Source organism: Poecilia mexicana, unplaced genomic scaffold (assembly GCF_051168715.1).
Source record: "Poecilia mexicana isolate PSO_F unplaced genomic scaffold, ASM5116871v1 scaffold_4, whole genome shotgun sequence".
NCBI classification, from domain to species: Eukaryota; Metazoa; Chordata; class Actinopteri; order Cyprinodontiformes; family Poeciliidae; genus Poecilia; species Poecilia mexicana.
Window position 1 is genome coordinate 7653420 of NW_028263373.1, and position 22797 is coordinate 7676216.

The 22797-nt window shown below is 41.8% G+C and overlaps 1 protein-coding gene across 1 annotated transcript; it reads right to left on the reverse strand.

Annotated features, from left to right (window-relative positions):
* Nucleotides 1–849: 849 nt before the first annotated feature.
* On the reverse strand, nucleotides 850–22797 carry LOC106917766 (semaphorin-4E). Its single transcript, XM_014986974.2, has 14 exons — nucleotides 22601–22797; nucleotides 11660–12078; nucleotides 11253–11395; nucleotides 9755–9817; nucleotides 9246–9344; nucleotides 6124–6223; nucleotides 5779–5889; nucleotides 5523–5674; nucleotides 5254–5426; nucleotides 4864–5020; nucleotides 4525–4747; nucleotides 3782–3897; nucleotides 3107–3326; nucleotides 850–3023 (listed from the first exon to the last, which is right to left on the reverse strand). The coding sequence occupies exons 2-14, from the start codon at nucleotides 11766–11768 to the stop codon at nucleotides 2275–2277; spliced, it is 2415 nt and encodes an 804-aa protein (XP_014842460.2). The 5' UTR covers nucleotides 11769–12078; nucleotides 22601–22797; the 3' UTR covers nucleotides 850–2274.

Here is a 22797-nt window from a genome sequence, read left to right on the forward strand (position 1 = left end):
TGTTTATCTTTTGAATGGGTCTAGTCAAAGTCCAAATGTATATCCACTACAAAATTTATAAACTGTTGCCCATGTATGATTTCCACTCACTCTCAATTAAGTTTTGAGCTATTTTGCAAAGAAGAGTGAGTAAATATAGATATGTAAGGCTGGCAGTGACTTAATCCCCAAAAGATTGCAGCTATAGCTGCAACACAATGTTAACTCAAGGCAGATTTAATTCTTTTTTTCAAAATCATGCCTAATTTTCTGCTTTGTGATTATGTACTACTTTGTGTTGGTGTCATAAATACTAAATAAGATACTATGAAGTTTGAATTTGTAACATGAGAAAATAATTTTACAGTTTGCCAAACTTTTCCATTCTTGCATTTTTAACTTTAAAAAGATCTGGCGTCTGGATGACACCATCTGCTTTAGTGACATCTGGGATTCATGAACTGCAAACATTGCTGATAAATCAGTATGAGCCAGACTTTCTAAGCCTTGTGGCACCAGCTGCAATTGGCTGATGGAGTATTGAAATAACGCATGTATTCAACAGAAGCAATTTTTTATTTTAATTTTTTTTATCGCCCAGAAGCAATTTTGATCCCTAATTATGTACATAACTTCTTTATACCACGCTGGTAAATATTTAATGGGAATCTCGACGCATCGCTTTTATATCAACACTTGTCTGAGATGAAACGGGATTCAAGTGTAGGTGTGTGAAAAAAAAAAAAAAGATTTTTGTCACTCATCTCACTGTTCTCACCTGAGAACAGTGAGATTTAAGTTCTTCTGTTCTCAAGTCTTCCTAAATCACCATCTCCCCAATAAGAGAAATCTCAAAAGGACTCAACTGTGTAAGAAAAAAGGAAATCACAAAAAAAATTTTTATTACCGTATTCATTTTTACAAGGCAATGTTTCCAGGTCAACCCCCCCCCCCCCCATTTTCCCATATTTTTATTTTTTTATTGATATGCCACCAGAAATTTACACCCACACCCGTACATTCCTGCAACAGCTGTGTCTTTTTTAGTTTAACACAAATGTACAATTTGAAGTAAAGCTGTGTGAACCCCACCGAAAGGAATAAAAGAACTGCCTTCCTACTGGAGCTTTAGGATGTAATTATCAAAACAAAATGGTGATATTTGTTAAGAAGTAGTTAATTACATATGGCTTTTATTTTTATTTTTTTACTGAATGAGTGGTGAAAAAGTAGAGGCAGGAAGATTAACTCAACCAAAGAGCAATGAAAAAAATTACCCCTGTTGATTTCATACAGCAGGATCCATGAAATGAATTAAGCTTGAAGTTCGGTCACCAAGATACCGAACATGCTACATGTTCATTTCAAAGATTAGAGGATACAAATAGAAAATGGGAATTTCCTCCAATAAATAGTCAAAAAAAAAAAAGCTTGACTGTACATAAATATTACACAGATCGTATTCACAGATTGGGATTATACAAAAATATGACTGTAAAAAACATTTCTGGAGCAGATATTTAACAAGTTCCATGTCTTTTTAGTGAATATCCGCTTTCTGAACAGACATTGGAAATCACCCAGGAAAGAACCAGGAACCCATTTACCATCTAAAGGCGTATCTCAACAAACTGGAAGATCTGTGGAAAGTTCATCTATTTCAGTAGTTCAGTTCAGAACGGGAAACTATGCATATATATGTGTCTATTTTGTAATTTAGGGATAATAAAACATTTATAATAATAATTAATGAAAAAACATTTTAAGATCATGTTATGGCCTCTACAGTCATGGGAAATGCCGCTGATTTGACATTTGTTCAGGAGTCAGTCATTGATTGAAGGTAAGCCACTAAAGTTCAGAGAACTGTTTTCAAGCATATTAATGGAAAATTGAGTGGAAGGAAAAAGTGTGGTAGGAAAAGCATCAGGGATTATCACAGCCTGGGGACAATTGTGAAGCAAAGCCATTATATTGTATTTATATTATAATTATATATTTATTATAGTTCTTGTCTCATGCCCAATGATCACTGGAGACGGGCCTCAGTAGCCCAACCATCAGACAATTGATGGATAATAAATAATAAAAACTTTATTTGTATTCTATTATCAAAGTCAACTAAAACAAACACTTCTCTGTGTGCTATGAGTCTACACACCACATGACTTTGAACTGAATTACTGAAATAAGCTTTTTGCTTGAATTTCAGTTTATTGAGACGTACCTGAACAACACATTGCAAGTACATCATTATTGCACCGATGCAGAACGAGGACTGAAGCCTCAGCAGAGTCAAATCTCCGACTCGTCACGGATGTACCCCAGACCGTTCAGACTTGAAATGCTGGCCAGAGGTGGGAAGTGGTACTCCCCGTTCTTTTTGAAGTCCACAGTGGTGTGATTATTGTTGGCGGTGCACGGTCCGGCCTCCGCCCCCAGGAGCTTAATCTCAGAGTTTCTGTTCTGAATGTGCGTGTAGTCCGACGACGGCTGCTGCTTCCCCTCGCCGCCCTTGGATCTCTGCGCCAACCCGGAGCACTTCCAGTGCCCTCGCTTCCAGAACCACAGTACGACGGCGATGAGAGCGAGGCACAGCAGCGACAGCAGAGCCACTGCCACCTCCAGGCGACTCATTCTCCCAGAGTCGCTTTGATTCTCAGGCGTCAGCGGGTCCTCACTGTCCAGGTCCGGCTGTGACCCAGTTGCAGCCGTTTTCGGCGTTTGAATGAAGTGTTTTGTGGCTGCTATGCCGGGAGCAGGGCTGACTGGCTCAGAGGAGATTTGTAAATGATAAACGGCCACAGTCCTGTTGTACGTCCTGCTGTTGATCTGCTCCACCGAGTCACAGAAGTACGAGCCTGCGTCCGACGCGGTCGTGTTCAGGATGAGGAGGCCGTCGCTGTAGATGTAGTATTTGTGCGTAGATACAACCCGGAGGTCAGCGAACCTCCAGTGGACCTCCGCCAGGTTGGAGTGACGCTGGCAAGGCAGCTGGATGTTGTTCCCTGGAATTAGAGCAACGTCCACAGCTGGCACTGGATCTGTAAACGTCGTCACACACAAAAGCAAAGAGGTTAGCCCAACCTCACACTCATAAAACTGGCAGGAGTCATGACGGACGCACCTGCTGGAGGACACTGTGACACGCTCCCCTCCTTCAGACTCTGGACTGCAGCTTCGGGGGACGCAGACAGAGAGGAGACGGAGGAGCAGCGCTCAGCGGACGAGTCCCAGGCACAGTAAGGGTCCCTGGACAGGATGCAGTCCTCACAAGACTGGTACCGACTGCAGTTACTGACCGGCATCTGGACGACACCAGATTCAGAACCGGCATAGAGTTGACCCTTTGGAAACAGAAATATTATATTAAATATTTAGCCACTTTTGTTTTGTCCTCATCATTTAGGCCATGATGACAAATGTTGCTGGACGCTAAATTGTCCCAGATATTATTGCGACGACCAATAATATTGTTGTTTTGAGATCGTTTTCAGGTAATGTATAGACAATGGAATAATAATGCAAGACTAATAAACTTTAATTTTACAAAGAACACTCAACCCTGGAACTGGAAGATATTTTAAATTGTCAAAATAAAACAACAACAACCAAAACAAAACCATAAATATAACACAAACAAAACCATAAATAAAATGGACTATAAAGCTTCTGCAAACAAAATGACCCTTCTAAAAAATATTAAATGATCAGAATAGAAATTATTACGCTCATTTTAGTTCATCATGCGATTAATTGACTAATTGCTTATTGCGACGGGTTTACATGCTACCGTTGTTACCTTGCTTGATGAGAGGCGTAAGACCTTGACGGCCTCGGGGTTTTCGTACACCTGAATCTGCTCGATGATGAACATCTCTCCGTCAAAGTTGACGGCCTTCTGAATGTAGCCGTTTTCTGTCAAGGAGACAAAACAGGAGCCTTTAATGTACTTTACTAGGATTTTACATCAACACAGAGCAGGGCATTTTTGTGAAGTGGATATTAAAATATACGTATTTTGCCACAGTTTCAACTGGTCTGGACTTTGACAGGGCCATTCTGAAACGTGAATACGTGTTGATCAAAACTCCTTCATTTTGTCTCTGGCTGCATGTTTAGGGTCGTTGTTGTCCCGCTCTAACGTTTTCCAGAATGGCCCAATACTTCACTTCATCCATCTTTCTATTAACTCTGTTTTGTAGCAAACAAGTCAGTTTATCTTTTCACCAGAGAACAGCATGTTTGTAGTGTTTCCTGCATGAAATCTTATACATTTGAAAAAGACCTTATTGCTCTCTTTCAACAACAGCTTTATTCTTGCTATTCTTCCATAATTATCAGACTTATCAACACTTTCCATCACCAAAGTTGTGAATCTCTGCAGCTCCTCCAGAGTTACCGCATTATGCTTTTTAAATCTGTATTTTTTTTTATTTTTATTTTTTGATGAACCACTCTACGCTGGTACAGAACATAAATACTTCCATGTTCATGGTTGTAAAAAAAAAAGACAAGATATTAACGAAGCCTGAATTGTTTTACCAGTTCCGATAAACATGACGTTGTAAGTGTCTCCGTCCAGAGCCAGCACGCTGTCCACCACAATTCGGGTCAGTAAGGGTCCCCTCTTGAGCAGCAGCGGGCCCCCAGTCAGCGGACGAACAGCCTCGTCCATCAGGGGCCGGTCTCTGATGAACTGGAGGGTTTTATCCGGTAAATCCAGGGAGCCATTTATCCCCTTTTTACGATCCATATTGTTGATGCACTGAAAATGGCAGCAAATTAAAAACATTTTTATTTTTATTTTTCCCCCACCGCCAAACTTGATTTGTGCGAGTTCATCATCACGAGTTCAGGTAGCAGAAAGCTCCGTCGACCTACCGCTCCCGGTCTGGGCTCCGGCACCTCCCCCGTGTACATCACCCATTTCACATGGGACGTCTCCACGGCAACAGATGTCTTAAACTTTCCCTCGTTGAAAATTTCTCGAATCGACGAGACGCTGAATGCACACACCGCAGAGATCTGAGACAAGCTCCTGAAACACACAGCGGAGAATTATGCCAAGCAAACATGAACAAATTAACGACAACAGAAGGGTTTTCTTTTGTCTCCCGTTCCCCCGACACAGGCTCCATAATTTATAGATTTTTATTCAGCTTCATGCTTTTGATTCTTCTTCCAGTCTGACAGATCAGCAGCCTCCTTAACTAAATTCAACACCCACACGCAGCCATAAAAAACCGCGTGGCTCCGACAGTAAACACTCACGACTGAGGTGTGAAGACGGCGTAGAAGACGCTCTTCCTCCAGTCTTTGTGCCGTAGCAGGAACACGTCCTGGACAATGGGGGGCAAGCTGGGTTCAGGGAAGGAACAATCCAGACTGGCTTTCAGGAACGTGGTCCATTTCCTCTGCAGCGTCCGCATGCCGCCCATATCTCCCTAAACGAAGACAACAACAAGCCGCCATGTTTAACCTCGACCCTGGCTCGGACGTCGCCTCCAACGCTCTTGTGCAACGCTGCGTTGCCGTGATACCTTGCAGACGCGCGCCACTCTGGACACCGCGACTTTTCTGTAGAAGTCGTACTCCATGGCGTTCTCGCTGAAGAACATGTACACCTTGTCGTCGTCCCCGTCGGGACTGTCGACGCTCTCCTCCAAGAAGTCCATGTAGACAAAGTTTGGCTCTAAAATCAAATGGTCACAAATAAAAACCCAACAGCGTGAATAAAAACACCTAAATGCATATTTTTAAAGATGTTTTATTGGGTTATTTAGCGACTTAACTCACCACTGAGCCAGGAGCGCTTAAACTCGGTGCGAAGAGGCAAATTTGAGTTGCGCAGAATCACAGGCTCAGAGCCCAGAAAGTTGATGGATGTAGCAGAGTACAGCTCAGTTCCTGTTGGACAGGAACAATAGAGGAGTAAGCATTCCTGGAAATCCTTCGTCCTCATCAAAAATAAAACAATAAAGCATTAATATACCCTCTAATGAACTGGGCGAACTTTGCATGCTGACATATTATTAGCATGGACTGTATGCAGACTGAGGAGGCTCCACCAAGCGCTAAGCGTACCAACTGCACGGAGCATGAATGCTGTGCGAAACGTTTCACATCTGTGTGGACACTCACCGACCATGAGGGAGGAGTATCTCTGAAAGGGATCAAAAGGACACTTCCCTCTTCCCTCCTCCTGCTTTCCCTTCAGGGTCAGCTGGTCGTTTGCAAACGTCTGTCGGAAAGAAAGAGACGAAGGGCAGGACAGAAACAGGACAAAGATGGAAAACGTTTTATTCAGACACAACACGGCAGTGGAGAACGGTAGTTAAAACAAGAGCTCACTGGTTGCATAACAGAGTAAGCTAAATACATTTAGCCACAATTATTGGCATCCCTGGTAAGGACTAAATAAAAAAAAAAAACTCTCAAAATAAATCAATATTATCTGTTGTTGCAGCAGGATAATCTCACTCTGAAGAAGAAGGAAAAACTATTTAATTTGAGTACATTTATTCAGTGGGGAAATTTAATCTGAAGAAATAATTGTCTTATACTAACTCAGCAGTGGCACAATTATTGGGAACCTGTAGAAATCCCTTTGAAATAAAATGTAATTGGATTTTTTTTTTCCATTTATACTTTACTTTCTTAAGTTAATCAGAGTTTCTTTGAACTTCTATTTAGCAATTCATTACCGCCTGTCTCCCTGGGGCGTAAATGTGACATGACTCAAAAGGTCTACTGCTACTTTCATATTTATTTTGTCACCACAAGAGTGACAAGATGAGCTTTGGAGAAAGCTCCAAAGCTCATCCCTGGAGAACTGCGCCACGCTTAAGATGGACGCCAAGGGAAAAAGCCTCTTCTGTCCTAATGCTGCCATCACAAATGTACTTAACTGTGGAGGAGTTTGGACTTTTACCTGTAAACGTAAAAGTCCTCGGTTAGATGGGACCGAGACTGACATTTTTAGGAAACAAACACTCCAGGTCTCAACCTCATGTCATGTCATTGAGACCATGCTGTGCATAAGCCCTTTAAAATGTCAGATCGTTTTAAAGTGCAAATAAAAATCTGATGGGATGTGCAAGCAAAGCACAAAATGACCGTGACATTGGTCAGACAGATAGAGCCAAAACACAACGGAACTGAAAACAACCAGACTCCTTCTATGCAAGTCTAAGCATTACAGAAGGCTAAAGAGCATTATGGACAAAGATCGGTCTCTCTGAATGCTCAAATGTTGGAAAATGTTACAAGACTAAAAAGGTTGGAAATAAAGTCCCCACTTTCCAAGTTTGTCAATAAAAGATTAATGTATTTTTATGTTGGTTTTTTTTATATGTATCTTTACCAGGGGTACCAATAAATGTGGCCAGCAATGTACAATGCAGAAAACATGTTAGCCAGTAATGTTGCCGTCATATGCACACCTCAGTTTTAACCCAACAACTTTAAATCACATTGAATAAAGATTTTTACCCTAAAGCCTGTTACTTTTAGCTGCAGCTTCAGGCTAATGGCCTGAATCTCTGTAAAATATTAGTGGTCACTGAGTTTTACCACTTATTTCCTGTTTCTTACCACTTCAACCCAAGAAAATGTGAAGAAATTAATCATTACCGGGGATATGTATTGTCTAAAATAATAGTTTTAAAATGTTTCATGAAGCCAACATTACTTTAAATATGTAACTTTGTGATTTTAGAGCATGTTCTCAGGCTCATACATTGTCTGCGCCTCATCTTCTGCCTTCAACTCTATTATAAAGGAAGTTTCTATTCTCTAAAGTAGCTTAACTTCAAAGTCAAACAGAATAAATTATTTTTAAATCAAAGCACAAAACAGATAATAAAGATCCTTTTTTTTTTTGATGATGCCTCAGTGTGTCAGACTGCATCTACTTTTAAAAACAAAGTTGTTCAGTTCAGACAGCATCCCTGTGTGCAGCTAAGATCGCTCCGTTCCCCGAAATGCGAATGTGCTGCCAAAATGCATTAAACGGGACATAAATCAAAATAATGGGTCGAACAAAGAAATGTGTTGTCTCCTTCCTATGTTGCATCGGAAAGAGGAAGAGTTTCCTGGTAACAAACGTGTTGGTGTGAAACAAGGCTTCGGCATAATAGCCTCTTTGTCCGTTGATTCTTACGATTCGGCCCCCAAAAAACAGAAACCGTGTCTGACAACAATTAGCCAGGATGAAAACGTGATCATCTTTGATCAATTCCTTATTTTAGTTTCACTCAAATGCTGCTAAAAAATAGTCAGAGTGTGTGAGTGACTGCAGTCGTACCGTGGCTGATGTCTTATCTCGTTAAAATAAGCATGAGCACTGTAGTCATTTATATGCAGCCCTACTTACATAATGCTGCTGCTGTAAATATTTACTGTCTCCAATTTGACTGGCATTTGCAAACAGCTTCAGTGTTCATCTTTTTAAAGCAATTCCTTCAAAGTTTGTTAAAAAAGAAAAAGCTGAGCATTTTTCAGAAGATGTTTTTAGCACCTTTACTCGCAAAATTGTTAACGTGTTGGCTTTTTTGCCTTGCATACGGTAGAACTGGCTACCACTTCTACCTTTTTGTTTCTAGAGTCAAACATTTTGCCAGTTGTTTTTTTTTTTGCAGATTAGGGGCCCAATCTGCAAAAAATTGCCAGTTGTTTTTTTTTTTGCAGATTAGGGGCCCAATCTATCCTCCCCATCAGGTCTAATTGGTTTAATAATCCTACCATGGAAAGTTTTTCTTAATATTTTTTTACCCTTTATTGACATTTACCAAACAGGAACTGGCAGAGAAAGGGGGATTTCTCAAGGTCGGGGACTCGCCATTGAGAAACCACACAGAAAGCATTTTGTATGTTTACCAAATGTTCATTTATCATATAAAATTCCAGTGAAATATAGATTGAAGTTGTAACTTGGCAAAATGTGAAACATCCTAAATCTCTAAATAAATACTTTTGCAAAGAGCAGTGCACTCACAGAATGAACTAAGGAACTCAACCACAGGAAGTCAGAAACAATAGAAATGTGTTCTAATAAAGGCAGGACGTGAAATTTATTGTTTCAGGGGCAGTCTTACAAGAAAGAAAATATTTTAAAGCCTTTTTTGCTCTTCAAAACCTAACGCAACTCGAACCATTCTCTATGTGGGGCAGATATTTTTAAATTATTAACATCAAAAAACCTCAAAAGAAGGGCCTGTTTTTACACTCCTGTAGATCTAATGGGTTCAGTAAAGCACGCTTACCATGTAATCGCACACCGGAGAAAAGGCGTTTGTGCCGCAAACGTAGAGCGTGGTGTCGTTCACGCTGTGCAGCGTCCGTATGTAGTTGCGGCATTCCACCTGCAACAAAAAAAAGAAAAACACCATCAGAGGGAACGCCAAGGTCGGAGTATCATTAGTTCAGCCCTCAAATCACAAACGTGCCAAACATGTACAGTTGCAACGCGTGCTGCTCAGAGCTGAGCTGCTGATGGGCAAAGGGTCAAGGACGTGAATGTGAACGGTTTCTCGCTGCGTCTTTATTTGGACGTTCAGCTCAAAGCTATAAGCACAGGACTTCAAAGAGAGCTCTACATGCGGACTTGAAAAGGAAAAAAGAAAGAAAAAAAAAAACTAAACTCATATAAATGATTAACAGAAAGTGCCCGAGGCAGCAGTGCGGTTTTCAGGCAGCAGCCGTCCTTTAGGTTGCATCCTCGCTCCAGAATTAGACATTAGACGGGCTTTGCTTTGGAAGGTGCAGCACAAACCTCTGCGTGTTTTCCCTTGTATGTGCACTCCCTCTGCTTCTCCTCGGTGACTCGCCAATACACCTGCATCGACAGACGGAGAGGATCCTGTCAAAGCATGCGGTAATTGTCTTGCAGCCCTGCAGCAATTTTCCATTTAAAATAGTTTTGTTTGCCTTTAACAGGGCCGTCATTCCACTTTCGCTCAGAATGCTGATTGAGCCGCACCAGTGGTGCTCTTGAATCTGCTGAAACTTTGCAAAAACACTAAAAATACTAAGCAAAAATCTACAGTTTTGTTGACTTCAGTGGAGCTCTTGCAAGTTTTGTCCCATCATCAAACTTTCTTGCTGTTTTTTCTTTGTTCTTTTTTTTTTTGCATGCACAAGACCCCAAATAACAATACAAAATTTCCCCTGAATAAAACACAGAACTTAATTTTATTTTATTAAAAGTCTAGACTCAGTTTTTTGTTTTTTTTTTTACATACACTATAATTTTATTTTTTTATGTAGTTTCATTTTCATCAGACTGCTGTGCTCTGAAGAGGTGACTGGTTGATTTAGATCAACTGCAAAGCGAAAGCCGCTGAGACACAGTTTGTGATCTTGTCTCGTGTTTCTGAAACATTCATTAAACAGGAATTTCAGTGAATTACGTGGAACATCAAATCATGTCGGTTTTCTTTGCAGCGATGTCTTGTTTATTCGTTTTCTCATGTTTAATGATTACCTCACAACCTTGGGCTAAAAGTTTAATGATCAATTAGCAGACAATGAACTCGTGGAGAGGAGGCGCCATCAGTCCAAGTTTAACCTCATTGTTGAGGTAGTGAGTCTTCATCCATGCAGACAGAGTGTCTGCATAGTGTATAATGAGACTGAGTGACTTTAATATTTGGTCAGTGCTGCAACATTTAAGTAGCAACTGCATAAATTACATAGCAAATTGTGCTCTCTATAGTTATCAGACGGAGAGGAAGGTGATGCCAGGACATTAGTTACCTGAAATAACACGAAACAAATACACAACACCTGTGATGTAGGTATCAGAGGTCATAAGACATTCACGGACTGAGAGGAAACAAAACACAATAAAGACTAAATCTTATGACAACAGCAGCACATTATTTGTGTTTTTTTTTTTTTTTTAAATAATTCAGTAACCTGAGTTGATGGGAAAGTCTGTAGGTCAATTCTCCCATTGTTTTCCTCCACACCACCATAAACTCGCCTACTTCTAAGGGGTCAAAGTCTACAAAAAAACAACAAAAAAAACTGCAAACTGCTTCAAGCAACCAGGCAAGTCCAGCCTTGAGTAGCTCACTAAATATTTGATCTTCTGGCCTAATGACTGCAGTAAAATGCCATAAAAATTCAACAAAGGATTAACTTTCTTGCTGCAGCATTTCGCCGTGCAGTAAAAAAAGAGCGAGATAGTGGGAAATGCAGTTAATATGTAAACTGCTCTGCAGACATTTTCCTTATTCCAGACGCAATAACTCTGCACAGGTCCTCACCGCGGCCTTTTGGTCCGAGATGTTGTTCATATCCAGAGCGTAGACGGCCTCTCTCGCCCCCAGCAGCACCACACCCAGGTCGTCTCTGATCAGCATAGTTGAGTAATTGAAGATCCCATCTTCTTTGAACAAATTCAGGTGACCTGGGCAGAGAGAAAAAGTTTGCATTGCTTCGCAATCGCCTCGACTCCTCGTGAAAAAAGAAAAAAAAAATGCTCTCACAGCAAAAAGTAAAATGCAAATCTGTTGAGAAACTAATAAACTTGTCACTTGCAGCAGAAAAGAGAAGAACGTAAAGCAGCTAAAGCCTTCCATCGGGATCGTACATCATGCGTAAAATATTCAAATGCATGCAACGAATCAAACTGCTCCAAGTTCCCGTGTCTAATGGAGAGCCGGTGACTTACTCTGGTAGTCGACGGTCTTCCGTGGGACGCAGTACTGAGCGCTGAGCGGACTGAAGTAATGCTGGAGCATCAATCCACAGACGATGCGTAGAGTTAAGAGAAGAGACATGGCTCGGGGTCTGGGGTCGGTCGACGAGCAGAGGAGCCGCACCGTCCAGCTCTGACGCCCAAAAAAAGGTCACAGGTAGCGCATGGTTGAAAAACCCCTGAGTCTGGATGGATCCTGTCAGCAGCTTATTTAGATGTTTAACCAGGACTCCAGCCTGAATTGGTTCAGTTTGAAGTTGAAGAGAATCTATGTCGGCGTTAGCCTCCAGCGCAGAGCTAATGAGCTGCCGGTGTCCTCTCTGGAAGGAGGAGCAGGAGCCATGCTGCCCGGCTACAGCTGGGGGATGCTGGAGGACTTCATTCTCAGGGTTCTGCCAAAGATACAAGAAGATGTATGAATAATCAAAGGGGGGGGGAGTGAGAGAAAGAGAAAAACAGAGTTTCTCACTGAATTTTAAAAGAAATTCTTAGAGATATTCCCTCAGAAACTGAAAAGGCAGCAGCTTTGCCTCCTACGCCTCATTTCTCTTCACTTTTTTCTGCCGCGATGTGCTTGAATGTTGGTGGATAATCACTACGTAGGGAGGACAACCGGGGTGAAACGAGGAAGCTCATTTTCTATCCTTGACAAAGTTTGAACCCAAAACGGATAGATGTGCCGCGCCTCGCAAAAGTATTTGTACCGTTTAAACCACAAATCTGTCTGCATTTTATTAGTACTGCATGTAAGAAAAAAAAACATGATTTATTTATTTTTTACAAATAAAAATGTGGAAAGTGTGGCCAACTCAGTGTTTTGTAAAAGCACCCTTCAGCAGCAAGTCGTTTCAGATGCATCTCCTACCAACATTTAGAGTTGAAATCTTTTGCCAGTTCGTCTGTACAAAATAGCTCCAGATCAGTCAAATTAGGAAGTGAGCAATATTTTTTTTATCCGACTATATCGTGAGAACAATACATCAAAATCTTAAGAAATTTATCACGATAAACGATACGTGATAAAGGCCCGCTTCTATTTGCTCTGTCACTCAAACTCTCAATAAAACATTGAAGTTTGTACTTTTCTTCCGGCAGAAAAGGAGAAAAGTTCAAGCTCTTTTTGCAAAGCACTGCATGAGCAGATGAAAATCCAGTCTCTAACTTCGGGACACTCTCAAAGGAGACGGATTTAACCCCCCAAAAAGAGAAAAGATCAAAACTGGAGCAGAAACTGACAGCAGCCTCAGAAGATGAAAAAAAAGGCGTAAGGGAAGGACGACGTCCTGGAAGAACGTGTCCTTCTCGCCGAATTCTGAAGGAGGCATTTATCAGAACCTCGAACTGAACGAACTGAGACAAATGTAACTTTGTTGTTATGAGTCTGGCAGCGCGTACAGCTGTAGCTACAAGTCAGCCTCACAAAGGAAGCCCATGTCAAGTGAAAATCTGCATAGTGCCACTCTGCCCTCCTACCCCACCACCAACACTCTCACAGCATCTTCCTGTCCCCCCCCCCCCCCTCCACCCCACTCCCTGATAAGAAGCAGCTTCCTCTGGGCTCTGCGGGGTTCAAGCTGCAGAGAGAGAGAGAAGAGAAGTGGAGGGCGGCGGAGGCTGTGGGTGGGTTAGGGGTTGGAGGGGGGCTCAGCTTAGGTTGGGGCATGATGCATGCAGATCATGGCCACTCACTGCGTGAGTGTTACCGCTTCTTCCAAGAGTTTGAATCTGTTTTGACTAACTGTGCAGAGCGGCCTCATTCAAAATTCATCAAGGCCCTTTATCCCAGCACACATACCAACACACACACACGCGCACACGCGCACACACACACACATAAACAAAGCTGACTTGTTAGCAGATGTCGAGGGGGGGGAGAAAAAAAAGGTGGGTAAAAAAAAAACAAACAAACTTGTGTGCTCAGAAACTGCAGGTTCACACGACTGCTGTGCAACTGTTGCTGTTTTTTTTTTTTTTTTTCTTTTGGCTCCCAGGGGAAAACGTAGGGAGGATGTGACAGAGATGCTGCCTCTGAAACACGCCGCCGAGCCCTCGCCTGTTGACAGACGGAAAAAAACGACAGATTTCAAGTTTCCTCGACAGGCAACAACCAAAGAGCGAGCACACACACTCGGCGCTCCCCGCCCGGCTGCCTCGGCTCTCGGTGTGTGTTTTGTGACTAACCACCAGCACACCAGCACACTCCCGTCCTTGTTGTCAGTTGACACAATGGGACAAGCTGCCACATGTGCAGGACAGCTCATCTTCTCGTCAGAGGCGACGTCCTGAAAGGAGGAGGCCGAGTGCCACAGCGCTTTGCTTTTTTTTTTTTTTTATTGCAGCTTCTGACATGTGGCTTCACATGGTGCAGACAGGTAGGAATGGCTGCAATGACAGAGGAGCAGACGTCCCGTGTTCTCCTCTCCTCTGTTTATCCTCACACTCGCATGTCAGTCGTGAGCAGCTGAAACTGGGCTAAAACTAAAACATCGCTCTGCATTTATCGAGAGTCCATGTTTTACAACAACGCAATGAAAAATCGAAGAAAAACTGCACATGCTTTCCAACTTTTTTTTCTCGCTTGTACAGAAAATCTGACAAGTGTGGCATGCATTTATATCCAAGTCTCTAAGGCGCCAATTTGCAGATCCTCCGTTTGCTGTAATTACAGTTGCAAATCCATCGGGGTGTGTCGCCAACAGCTTTCGCACATCTTGAGACTAAAATAGTTCCCTCCATATCTACTCAGACTGGATAGTGAGCATCCTTACACACCAGTTTTCAATTGAGGCCTATACTTTGACTGGACCATCACAACACAAGAATATACTTTGAGCTAAACCTTTCCGCTGTAGCTCTGGTTTTCTGTTTAATGTCATCTTTAAATGCTGAAAGGTGAACCTCCGTAGCAGTTTCTGCTCAGTCCTTCTTCCCAAAACATCTGACTAGATACTCTGTTCCAGCTGAAGGCAAAAATCTCCACAGCATGATGCCGTCAACACCGTGTTTCACGGTGATTTGATATATTTAGCATTTATACTGCAGGAAAAGTATAAGAGCGACTGATCAAAGCTCTTTCTTTCATGAGTTCAAGTCTCATTGTAAACTTGAACTGGCCGTCCTCTAAAGAGGCTTTTTCACCCGATTAGGGGCGTCAGAGTAGAGGTGGCTGAATACCACAAATTTCAGATTTTTATGGGCAACCTTTATTGAAAACCAAAATAACATAAGCATTTCTGCATCATCACATCAAGTCTTTTTTTTTTCCTCTATATTTTTCAAAAAAATAACTTGGCTGCTAATACATTTATATATTATTCCTATATAACATGAGGTTTATAAAATACTTATTTCCCTACACTTTTAGTGCTTGAAAACTGAAGTCAAATTCCTCAATTGAAGCCAATGAAGCCATTTTGTTTCTGATTCCTGTTCACTTTAACGCGCTCACTCTGTGTTGATCTGACCCATAAAGTCCCAGTAAAATGCACTGGGTGTGAATACCTTTGCACTGCACAGCTTCACCTGACAGCTGCCTCAGGAACTCTCAATTCTTGGGACTTTTCAACGGGGCTCTTTTGTTTGGGAGCAGCTCATCGACGCGTCACTCCCACACTTCAGGTTGAATCCAAGCAGCCGGAGTTTCAGTGCTGGCATCAGATTTCGGTCAGACGCCGAGTCAGACCTTGTCAGGTCAGGTGAGGCGTCACGGTGAGCTCAGTGCAGTTTGGTTTGCTTCTGACTCACATTTGGTTCCCATAGACTTTTTTTGTTTTGGCTGCAGGTTTAACTTCCTGTCAACCACCGCTAACATTTTCCACAAAGGGTTTTGTTTTTCCGCTTTGTCATTCTTAGCGTATTATACAGCTAACAATGAATGAGCCTTATCTTCGAAACTACAGGTGACCGGGGATGAAATCTTATCTTTTATGAAGTGTCACGTGTCTCCCTTTAGATCTTCATCCTGCTGAAGGAAACATGATCGCCTCTTACTGCTGAATATTTAATTACCTCCACCAGCTACAGTTGTGACTTGGCGTTTGGCTCATCTAACGGAGGGTACTACCACATGACAGAACTTTATTTCCTGAGAGAAGAAGAAGACACACAAGTGGCAGCAGCTGTAATTTTCCAGAGAACTTAGCTTTGCTACTTTACCAGCAACTCCTTTCAAGGAAACCAGATACTATTCACGAGAAAATGACTTTTGTTCACCTTTTGTTAAAAGTCAGCGTCACCGGTGCAAACGTCAAGATAGCCTTGATATAACAGAATAATTCACAGCCTGATTCAAAAACTGGCTAGCTTCTGAGTTTTACAGAAATATAATTTTAGGATTTTCTAATCACATTGAGCATTGTAGTAAATAAAAATCCTCCTCAGCTCTAATTTCTGTTCTGGGTGGCGACAAAGTTTCTGACCCAGATCTTTGACATTTTCTGTGCTCAAATTCTGATCCCACATTTGCGTGATGTATTTCTTTAAAGTGTTTTATTTAACTTCCTTTTCCTCTTTCTTTTCCCTGCTAATTAATCAGGAAGGGTCCACCCATAAAGTCAAACATAGTGAAACAAGCTTATGCAATGTCTTTGTCAGACAAAACTGTTCAACATACAGAAACGTTCATTAATAAAAATATGTTTTTATTAATAGCTGGCTAAATCCAGCTATTTGTAAATAAAGACCTGCAGATTTGAGCAAATTATTCCTAAATGTAATTGGTTATTTGTTCAGTGGTGGAATAGAAACGGTAAAGAAGTAACATTTTTAGCTGTCGGGCATAGACTGACATATTTTGAACCAAAATGTCCTGGTATTTTTAATAAATAAAATGAGTTTTTTAAAGAGCTTATGGGGCATGCTTCTCAAGGCCCACAGCATCACAGGTCCTCCACTTGTCTTAGTAGTAGAAGTGATGTGGTTCACTTCACTCTTAGTTTTTATATCCCAGACCCACCAAATTTTTAAGAGTCATATTTTGCTTCTACAATAAAAGATTCATATATTTTTAGGTTTCAGTGGATCGTTACCAGGGGTACCAATAAAAACGACAGACGCCGTACTGTAATTATTTAATTTTGTTTCCTGTTCCCCCCCCCCCCCCCCACTTTGAATCATGTTTTCTTTCTTTGGCATCTTAGAGAGCAAAGCAGCAATAATCCAGCGCGACATCAGGTGCGTTCGTCTGGGTTTCCACGTCAGAAGAAACGTTATGAAAGGCAGGTGTGAAAAACCGATTCTTCCGTTTCCTGGATCAATGCTGATTCCTGTGCAGCCGGTCAAACCTGCCGACAGGCCTGAGAATAAACTCTCACTTTAAACCACAACCTACCAACAAAGGTGGGGGCTTACTCTGAAGGACGACTGGACTTTCCAAAAATGAGAACAAAACCAAAAAAAAAACAGAGAGTGACTAAAACCACTTCTTTGCCAGTCTGTCAGCTCACCCCCGTGTCCGCTGGTGGGTGAGCTGAACACCGAGACGCAGTTGTGCTGCACATGAACTTGCGTCTGAGGAAGCCCCGCAGCCGTATCTCTCCACACTCTGACCACTTGAAGCACGATGATATTTATAGCCTCCGCTTTATCTAGAGAAACCTTCAGGACAGATTGCTGGTACAAGCGCAGCGGTTTGCAAAACTTGTCCCATACCGCCTGAGCCTTATTAGGATAAATGTAAAGGTGGAATTAAATTATACACTGCTTTTATTTTCTTAAGCGATACCCCTAAATAGGACCGAGTGCTGCCAGTTCCCAAGTGATCGCTCTCATAGAGTAATTTTCAATCCAACATTCAAAAATAGAAAGAGCATGGCGCAGCTGCAAACCTACACACGTCATGGCCGGCCACCTGACCCAGCGATTGGCAACATTCACCTTCTGAAAAGAGTGACACAGACTACCAAAAAAGAAATTTGTTTTACGGTTAAATTAAATATAATCCACCATTTTATTTTGACATATGGAACTTCAGAAGTGCAGACCTTTGACCTGAGCTGGCAGACTGGCCAAAAGCGAACTAAATCTGTGATTTTTTTTTAATCCACTGCAAAGCTTCATGTATAACATGCATGCTGCAGCTGTGAACACAGTGCCTACTGTGAAGCCAGGTGGCGGCAACATCATGCTTTGTGGATGCTTTTTCGACCACAGGGACATGGAAACTGATAAGATTGGAGATAAACACAGCACAATGTAGGGCAGCACAAAGACGGGTTCTCCTCCCAGCAGAACGACGACGTTAACATGCATGGAAATCATTAGATCAAAGTATACTGAAGCGTTAGAATGGCCCAGTCAAAGTCCAGCTGAGAACTGAGAATCTGTAGGAAGATTTTAAAAAACTGCTAATTAACAGACGCTCACTGTCCATCCTGACAAAAATGTCAGGCTCTATAAAACGGACTGAATAAACGTACACACCTGGCTCTTTTTTTTATTATTTCCATTTGCAAACTTTTGCAAATCCCCACGCGTCCTTTTCCTTCTGCTTCACACAATTTCATCAATTATTGTTGGTTTGCCTCACAAAACCCAAACAAAAGCCTGAAAAAAGCTCAAAGGGTATAAATACTTTGGCAACCTGCTGCTTACGACAGTAAACTTCACAGAGCAGGCTTGAAACGTGTACAGACACGCACGTTGTGTTGCCAACCAGGTGAGTCACAACACGTCGAGATAAAAAATAAAATATACATATAAATATATATACTGTGTTAACAGTCAAAGAGCTGGAGTGAGTCACGCCAGCGTAGGCACGGGCTTTAGAGTACGATGTCTTCATACGGTGTATCTGCAGGGGCGAGGCCGTGACTGATGGACATGACTAACTGTTCCACAGGTCGGACGCAATCACTGGATCACTTGCTTTTCTGTCCGTCTTCCCGCCTGGCTGCAAGCCCGGCGCTGATGTCCGCTGGCAGGCCGGCGGCCGGCCCGCTGGCGTGCGTTGGCTCTGGTTCACTGTTCCATCACCGGGGCCCAAACAGGAAGCCTGTTGTGGGAGGGAGTTCACCTCTGACACTCTCGTCACAGACGCCGCTGTGAAACAGTCACTGGAAAACACAACCCAGTTCAAATCCGGGTCGTATTGTTGCAAAGGCAAGCTCGGATTTTGCGAGATAATAATAATGATAGTAATAATAACAGTGACAGCGGGTTGTCAGGTTTTATTTTGATATGCAGGCGAGCTGAAGGCAATCCTTTAAAAACACGCTGTGCGCACAGTTCGTCCCGGCCTGCTGCGACACGTATCATTAGCTCTAAGCCACCAGACAACTAACAGTCATTACTGCATTAAGACAACAAGGTCTAGTAGAAATGCAACCAGTGGAATAAGATCCTCCCCTTATTTTGACAAATCGCTCATCATTGATCAGACAAGCCTGCCCGAGTGTAAACGTCCTTTGGAACAAAAAAAAAAAAAAAAGAAAAAACACACAAACATATAAGCACGCACACACACCCAGACAAGTCGCAGCAGGAGTGTAATCCCGCAGGGCAAACTTGTGACAGACGAGAAGAACCAGAAAACAAAATCTGGGGATTGTGACATTTTGAAATGTTCTATCGGGAGGAGCAATGATTTATTTCAGGGTTGAGAAGGGAGCCACGGAAAAAGAAATATCACAAATCAGCCTGCTGGGTCTGCATGTGATGACAACCTCCAGCAAAAGGTTTTCATCATCACAGCTTCACACAAATGCACATCAACAATTATTTGAATTGCTGATAAAACGGTGTTGCATATAAATAGTTAGATGCACCAATCAAAGGGAAGAACATAGGAGGAAAAATGTGCATCAGAGCATATGTTGCTAATGTTTATTTGATGTTTATTACACCTTTTTGAATCAATCAACTAACAACTTAGTTGCGGAACTAAGTTGTTAGTGGTAGTAGTTCTTTGTTCTGGAGAACTTAATGAAAATTTTAATAATTTTCATCATTGGTCCCTGGAAGATTTAATGATGCTTTCTCCAACTAGAACATTATCTATGTAGAACTGATTCATTTAAATGTGTTTATTGCATGGAATATCATCCTAATTTGCTGTTCCGCTCTGTAAACTGTAAAATAATCTAATTTAGTCAGATTATCTTACCCGGTCAGCTGCTGTACAGACACCTGTCACCTGTCACTTTTTTTTGTGCTCCAAAATATTTCCAAAACCATCCTTTTTTGTCCTCCCTTTTTTGACGCAAGCAACGGAAAAGTGTAAAAGCTTTCTTTAAGCCAGCTGACTGGCAGTGCGCACCAACAAGTCAGGGAGGGTCAGATTAACTCTGGTGAATACTCAAAATGTCTCTGGCACTTTCTCCGCCATCTCATCTCTAAGAAAGTTGAGCAGTTTTGAAACCAGGACTGATAAAAACCTCGGTAAACACCGACGACAACGTTACAAACAGAACAACACCAAGAAGCTCAGTTTATGCCGATTTTCCCTCCACAGTGACGATGATGTGACTGAAGCAATCCGGGTCTCCTGGCTAAATAATGATAGCAAGTAGACGTTAAAACTGCTGGAAACAATAAACTAATTTCAGGTGAGGAATGAGGCTACACTAGCAGACGTAGTTGCAGAGACTGTAAGCTGGCACCATCAGTCACCAAAACATGTTATGACTTGTTCAGATATCAGTAAATGAGAAAAGATGCCAAATGAAACTACTTAATAGGCTGAGCTGGGTTTATGAGTTCAAATTAACACACAACACCATTAAGAGGGTTTTTTTCTTCCCCCTCCCCAACCCTTTCTTTCCGCCTTACTGTTGTGATTCTCACTCATCTGAGACCTGGAAACCACTTAACAACGCGAGTCTGATGGGTCTGCCTCATAGAGATGACTTCTAAGAAGTCATTTAAGATCTTGCGGCATCAGGAAACTAAAACCCCCCTCTGCACAGCGGCAGCATGCATCATCTCCAGCTAGACCACAGAGTACCGGTACATGATATGTTGAGTTGTGCGCTGCACACACACACACACACACTGATATCAGCCCACTGAGCTGCAGGGTGACAGCTAAACTGGGCCATTCTCCCCTGAGAGAAAGTGCATCAGCAACACTTAATGTATCCCGTACAGATTTACATCATCCATACGCCCACAGCGTTTCCACTATCTGGTGTTGAATTAATCCTTTATGCAGAAATGTAATTGTCCAAAAATATTTGAAATATGGAGGTGTGAATTTTGATTGCAGGATTTTACAAAATACGTTTTAAAAAAAAAAAAAAAAAAAAAACAGAGCTGACTCTGCTTTATGGTTATTTGGGTTACTGACAAAGAGGCGCAGGAATCGAGCTGATCAGCTAGAATTATTCAAAAAGATACGGCAGTGGAGTCTGAGGCATTTGTGCTGCTTCGGAGTTGTAAGATGTTTTAAATCCTGCCTGAATTCTTTTATCTGACTGGTTTTTGTGTGTAAAATTAGAAGACGTCACAGTCATGCTACCTCAGCACACACAAAGAAAGTCTTACTTCGGACTGACGAGCAATTACTTTCTTTTTTCTTGGCAGGTGATGCAGTCGTTCAACAGGAAACATGGTGGGGACCTGAAAATCATCTTAATGAAAGAAATCGACCACACCCTGTGGGTTTCCATAAAAATAATCGCTGAAGCTCTTTGATAGTGAAATCTGGCCATTCCTGCTTGGTCTGCTCCTTTTCAAAAGCTGTGCTACGTTTCCAAGAGCTGTATGTCAAACCATATGAACTCATCTAAAAAGAAACTTTAAAGAAACCATTGAAATCATACTGAGATAAGGTATGTAGGTTAACATTTTGAGATGTTACTCAACACAAAACCTGTCGTGACCCAAAATTTACAAGAGATTTTACCTACTTATTATATTAAAAAACTTCAGATAATGCAAAAAGCGTTAAACCAAAAAAGCAATGTTTGATTGATACCGCATATACCTGTTTTAGTGGATTAATTGACTTGAAAGTAATTAGGCAAAAAGGTAGTTTGAGATTGTAGAAACTCATACTTTTACCATTAGCAACCATTTTCATTCACTTTTTATTAATTGCATAACTCCGTTAATTTTAAGTGTATACTGATAACCATTTTTTGTCAAAGCAGAACTAAATAAAAAACACAAATAACATAAATTTATAAATTACATTCTTGGTATGCAAACCCTGTTCTTGACGGTATGGCTCAACTAAACCAAATAGAGAGTAAAAAAAAATATATTAAATAATTTTAAAAAATACATCTGGATTATTCAGAATAACTGCCTTTTGTGACGTCACCAGAAGCACGCATGTATGCAAGGGTATCTTTTAACATGACTGCATAACGCCGTGCAATAACATAAAAAAATGGATCCGAACATGTCTAACAGGTGGCAAATTACACCATAAGAGTTTAATTAGTCCGACAGACAAACCTGACCAGAAGCTCTAAATGCCCCCTCATTAAAGTTACAGCCACACCAAATGTACTGAATATGATGTTTTCAAAAAAATAATAATATACTTATTTCTTGCGTTTAATCAAAAGAAATATCTCGTAAAAGCAGAAATGTGTCTGGGGAGGAAATCTGTGTCGCTTGTCCAGCTGTGCTGAAACAGCTCGTCCTGATGGCCGCGCTGCTCTGGCAGTCCTCCAGCAGACTCAGCGCGTCTCCCACTGAAAAACTATCCGCCAAGTGTTTGGAGGCATATCCCACTACCGCTCACTCCAGCTCTCCTCTGCTATTATTAGATTTCTTTATCCCGTAATCCGTAAATAAGTCCGGGAATAGACGGCACGGTGTGCGTATCCCATCCGCACCTCGGTTTAAATCCCACATGCCCAGCAGCTCCGTGGAAACAGCCACAAAAATAACACAACACGCGAGACACAGAGTGGAGCCAACCTGCACTGACACAAACAAGTCCGTAAGTCCCTGGATCGGACTTACCAGTATTCCAGCTGCCGGGATCTACATGGAAACTCCTCACAGACTGACTTGGTTCAGATTGTTTCGGGTTCCGTGTCGGCTCTTTCTGTACCACCTGTAACGCTCAGCCCACACCTAGTAAATCCTGCAGGGAGCGATAATCCAGCAGAGCCAGCGCCAGATCACGTGACTACACCATACCTTTTCCTAAAAAAAAA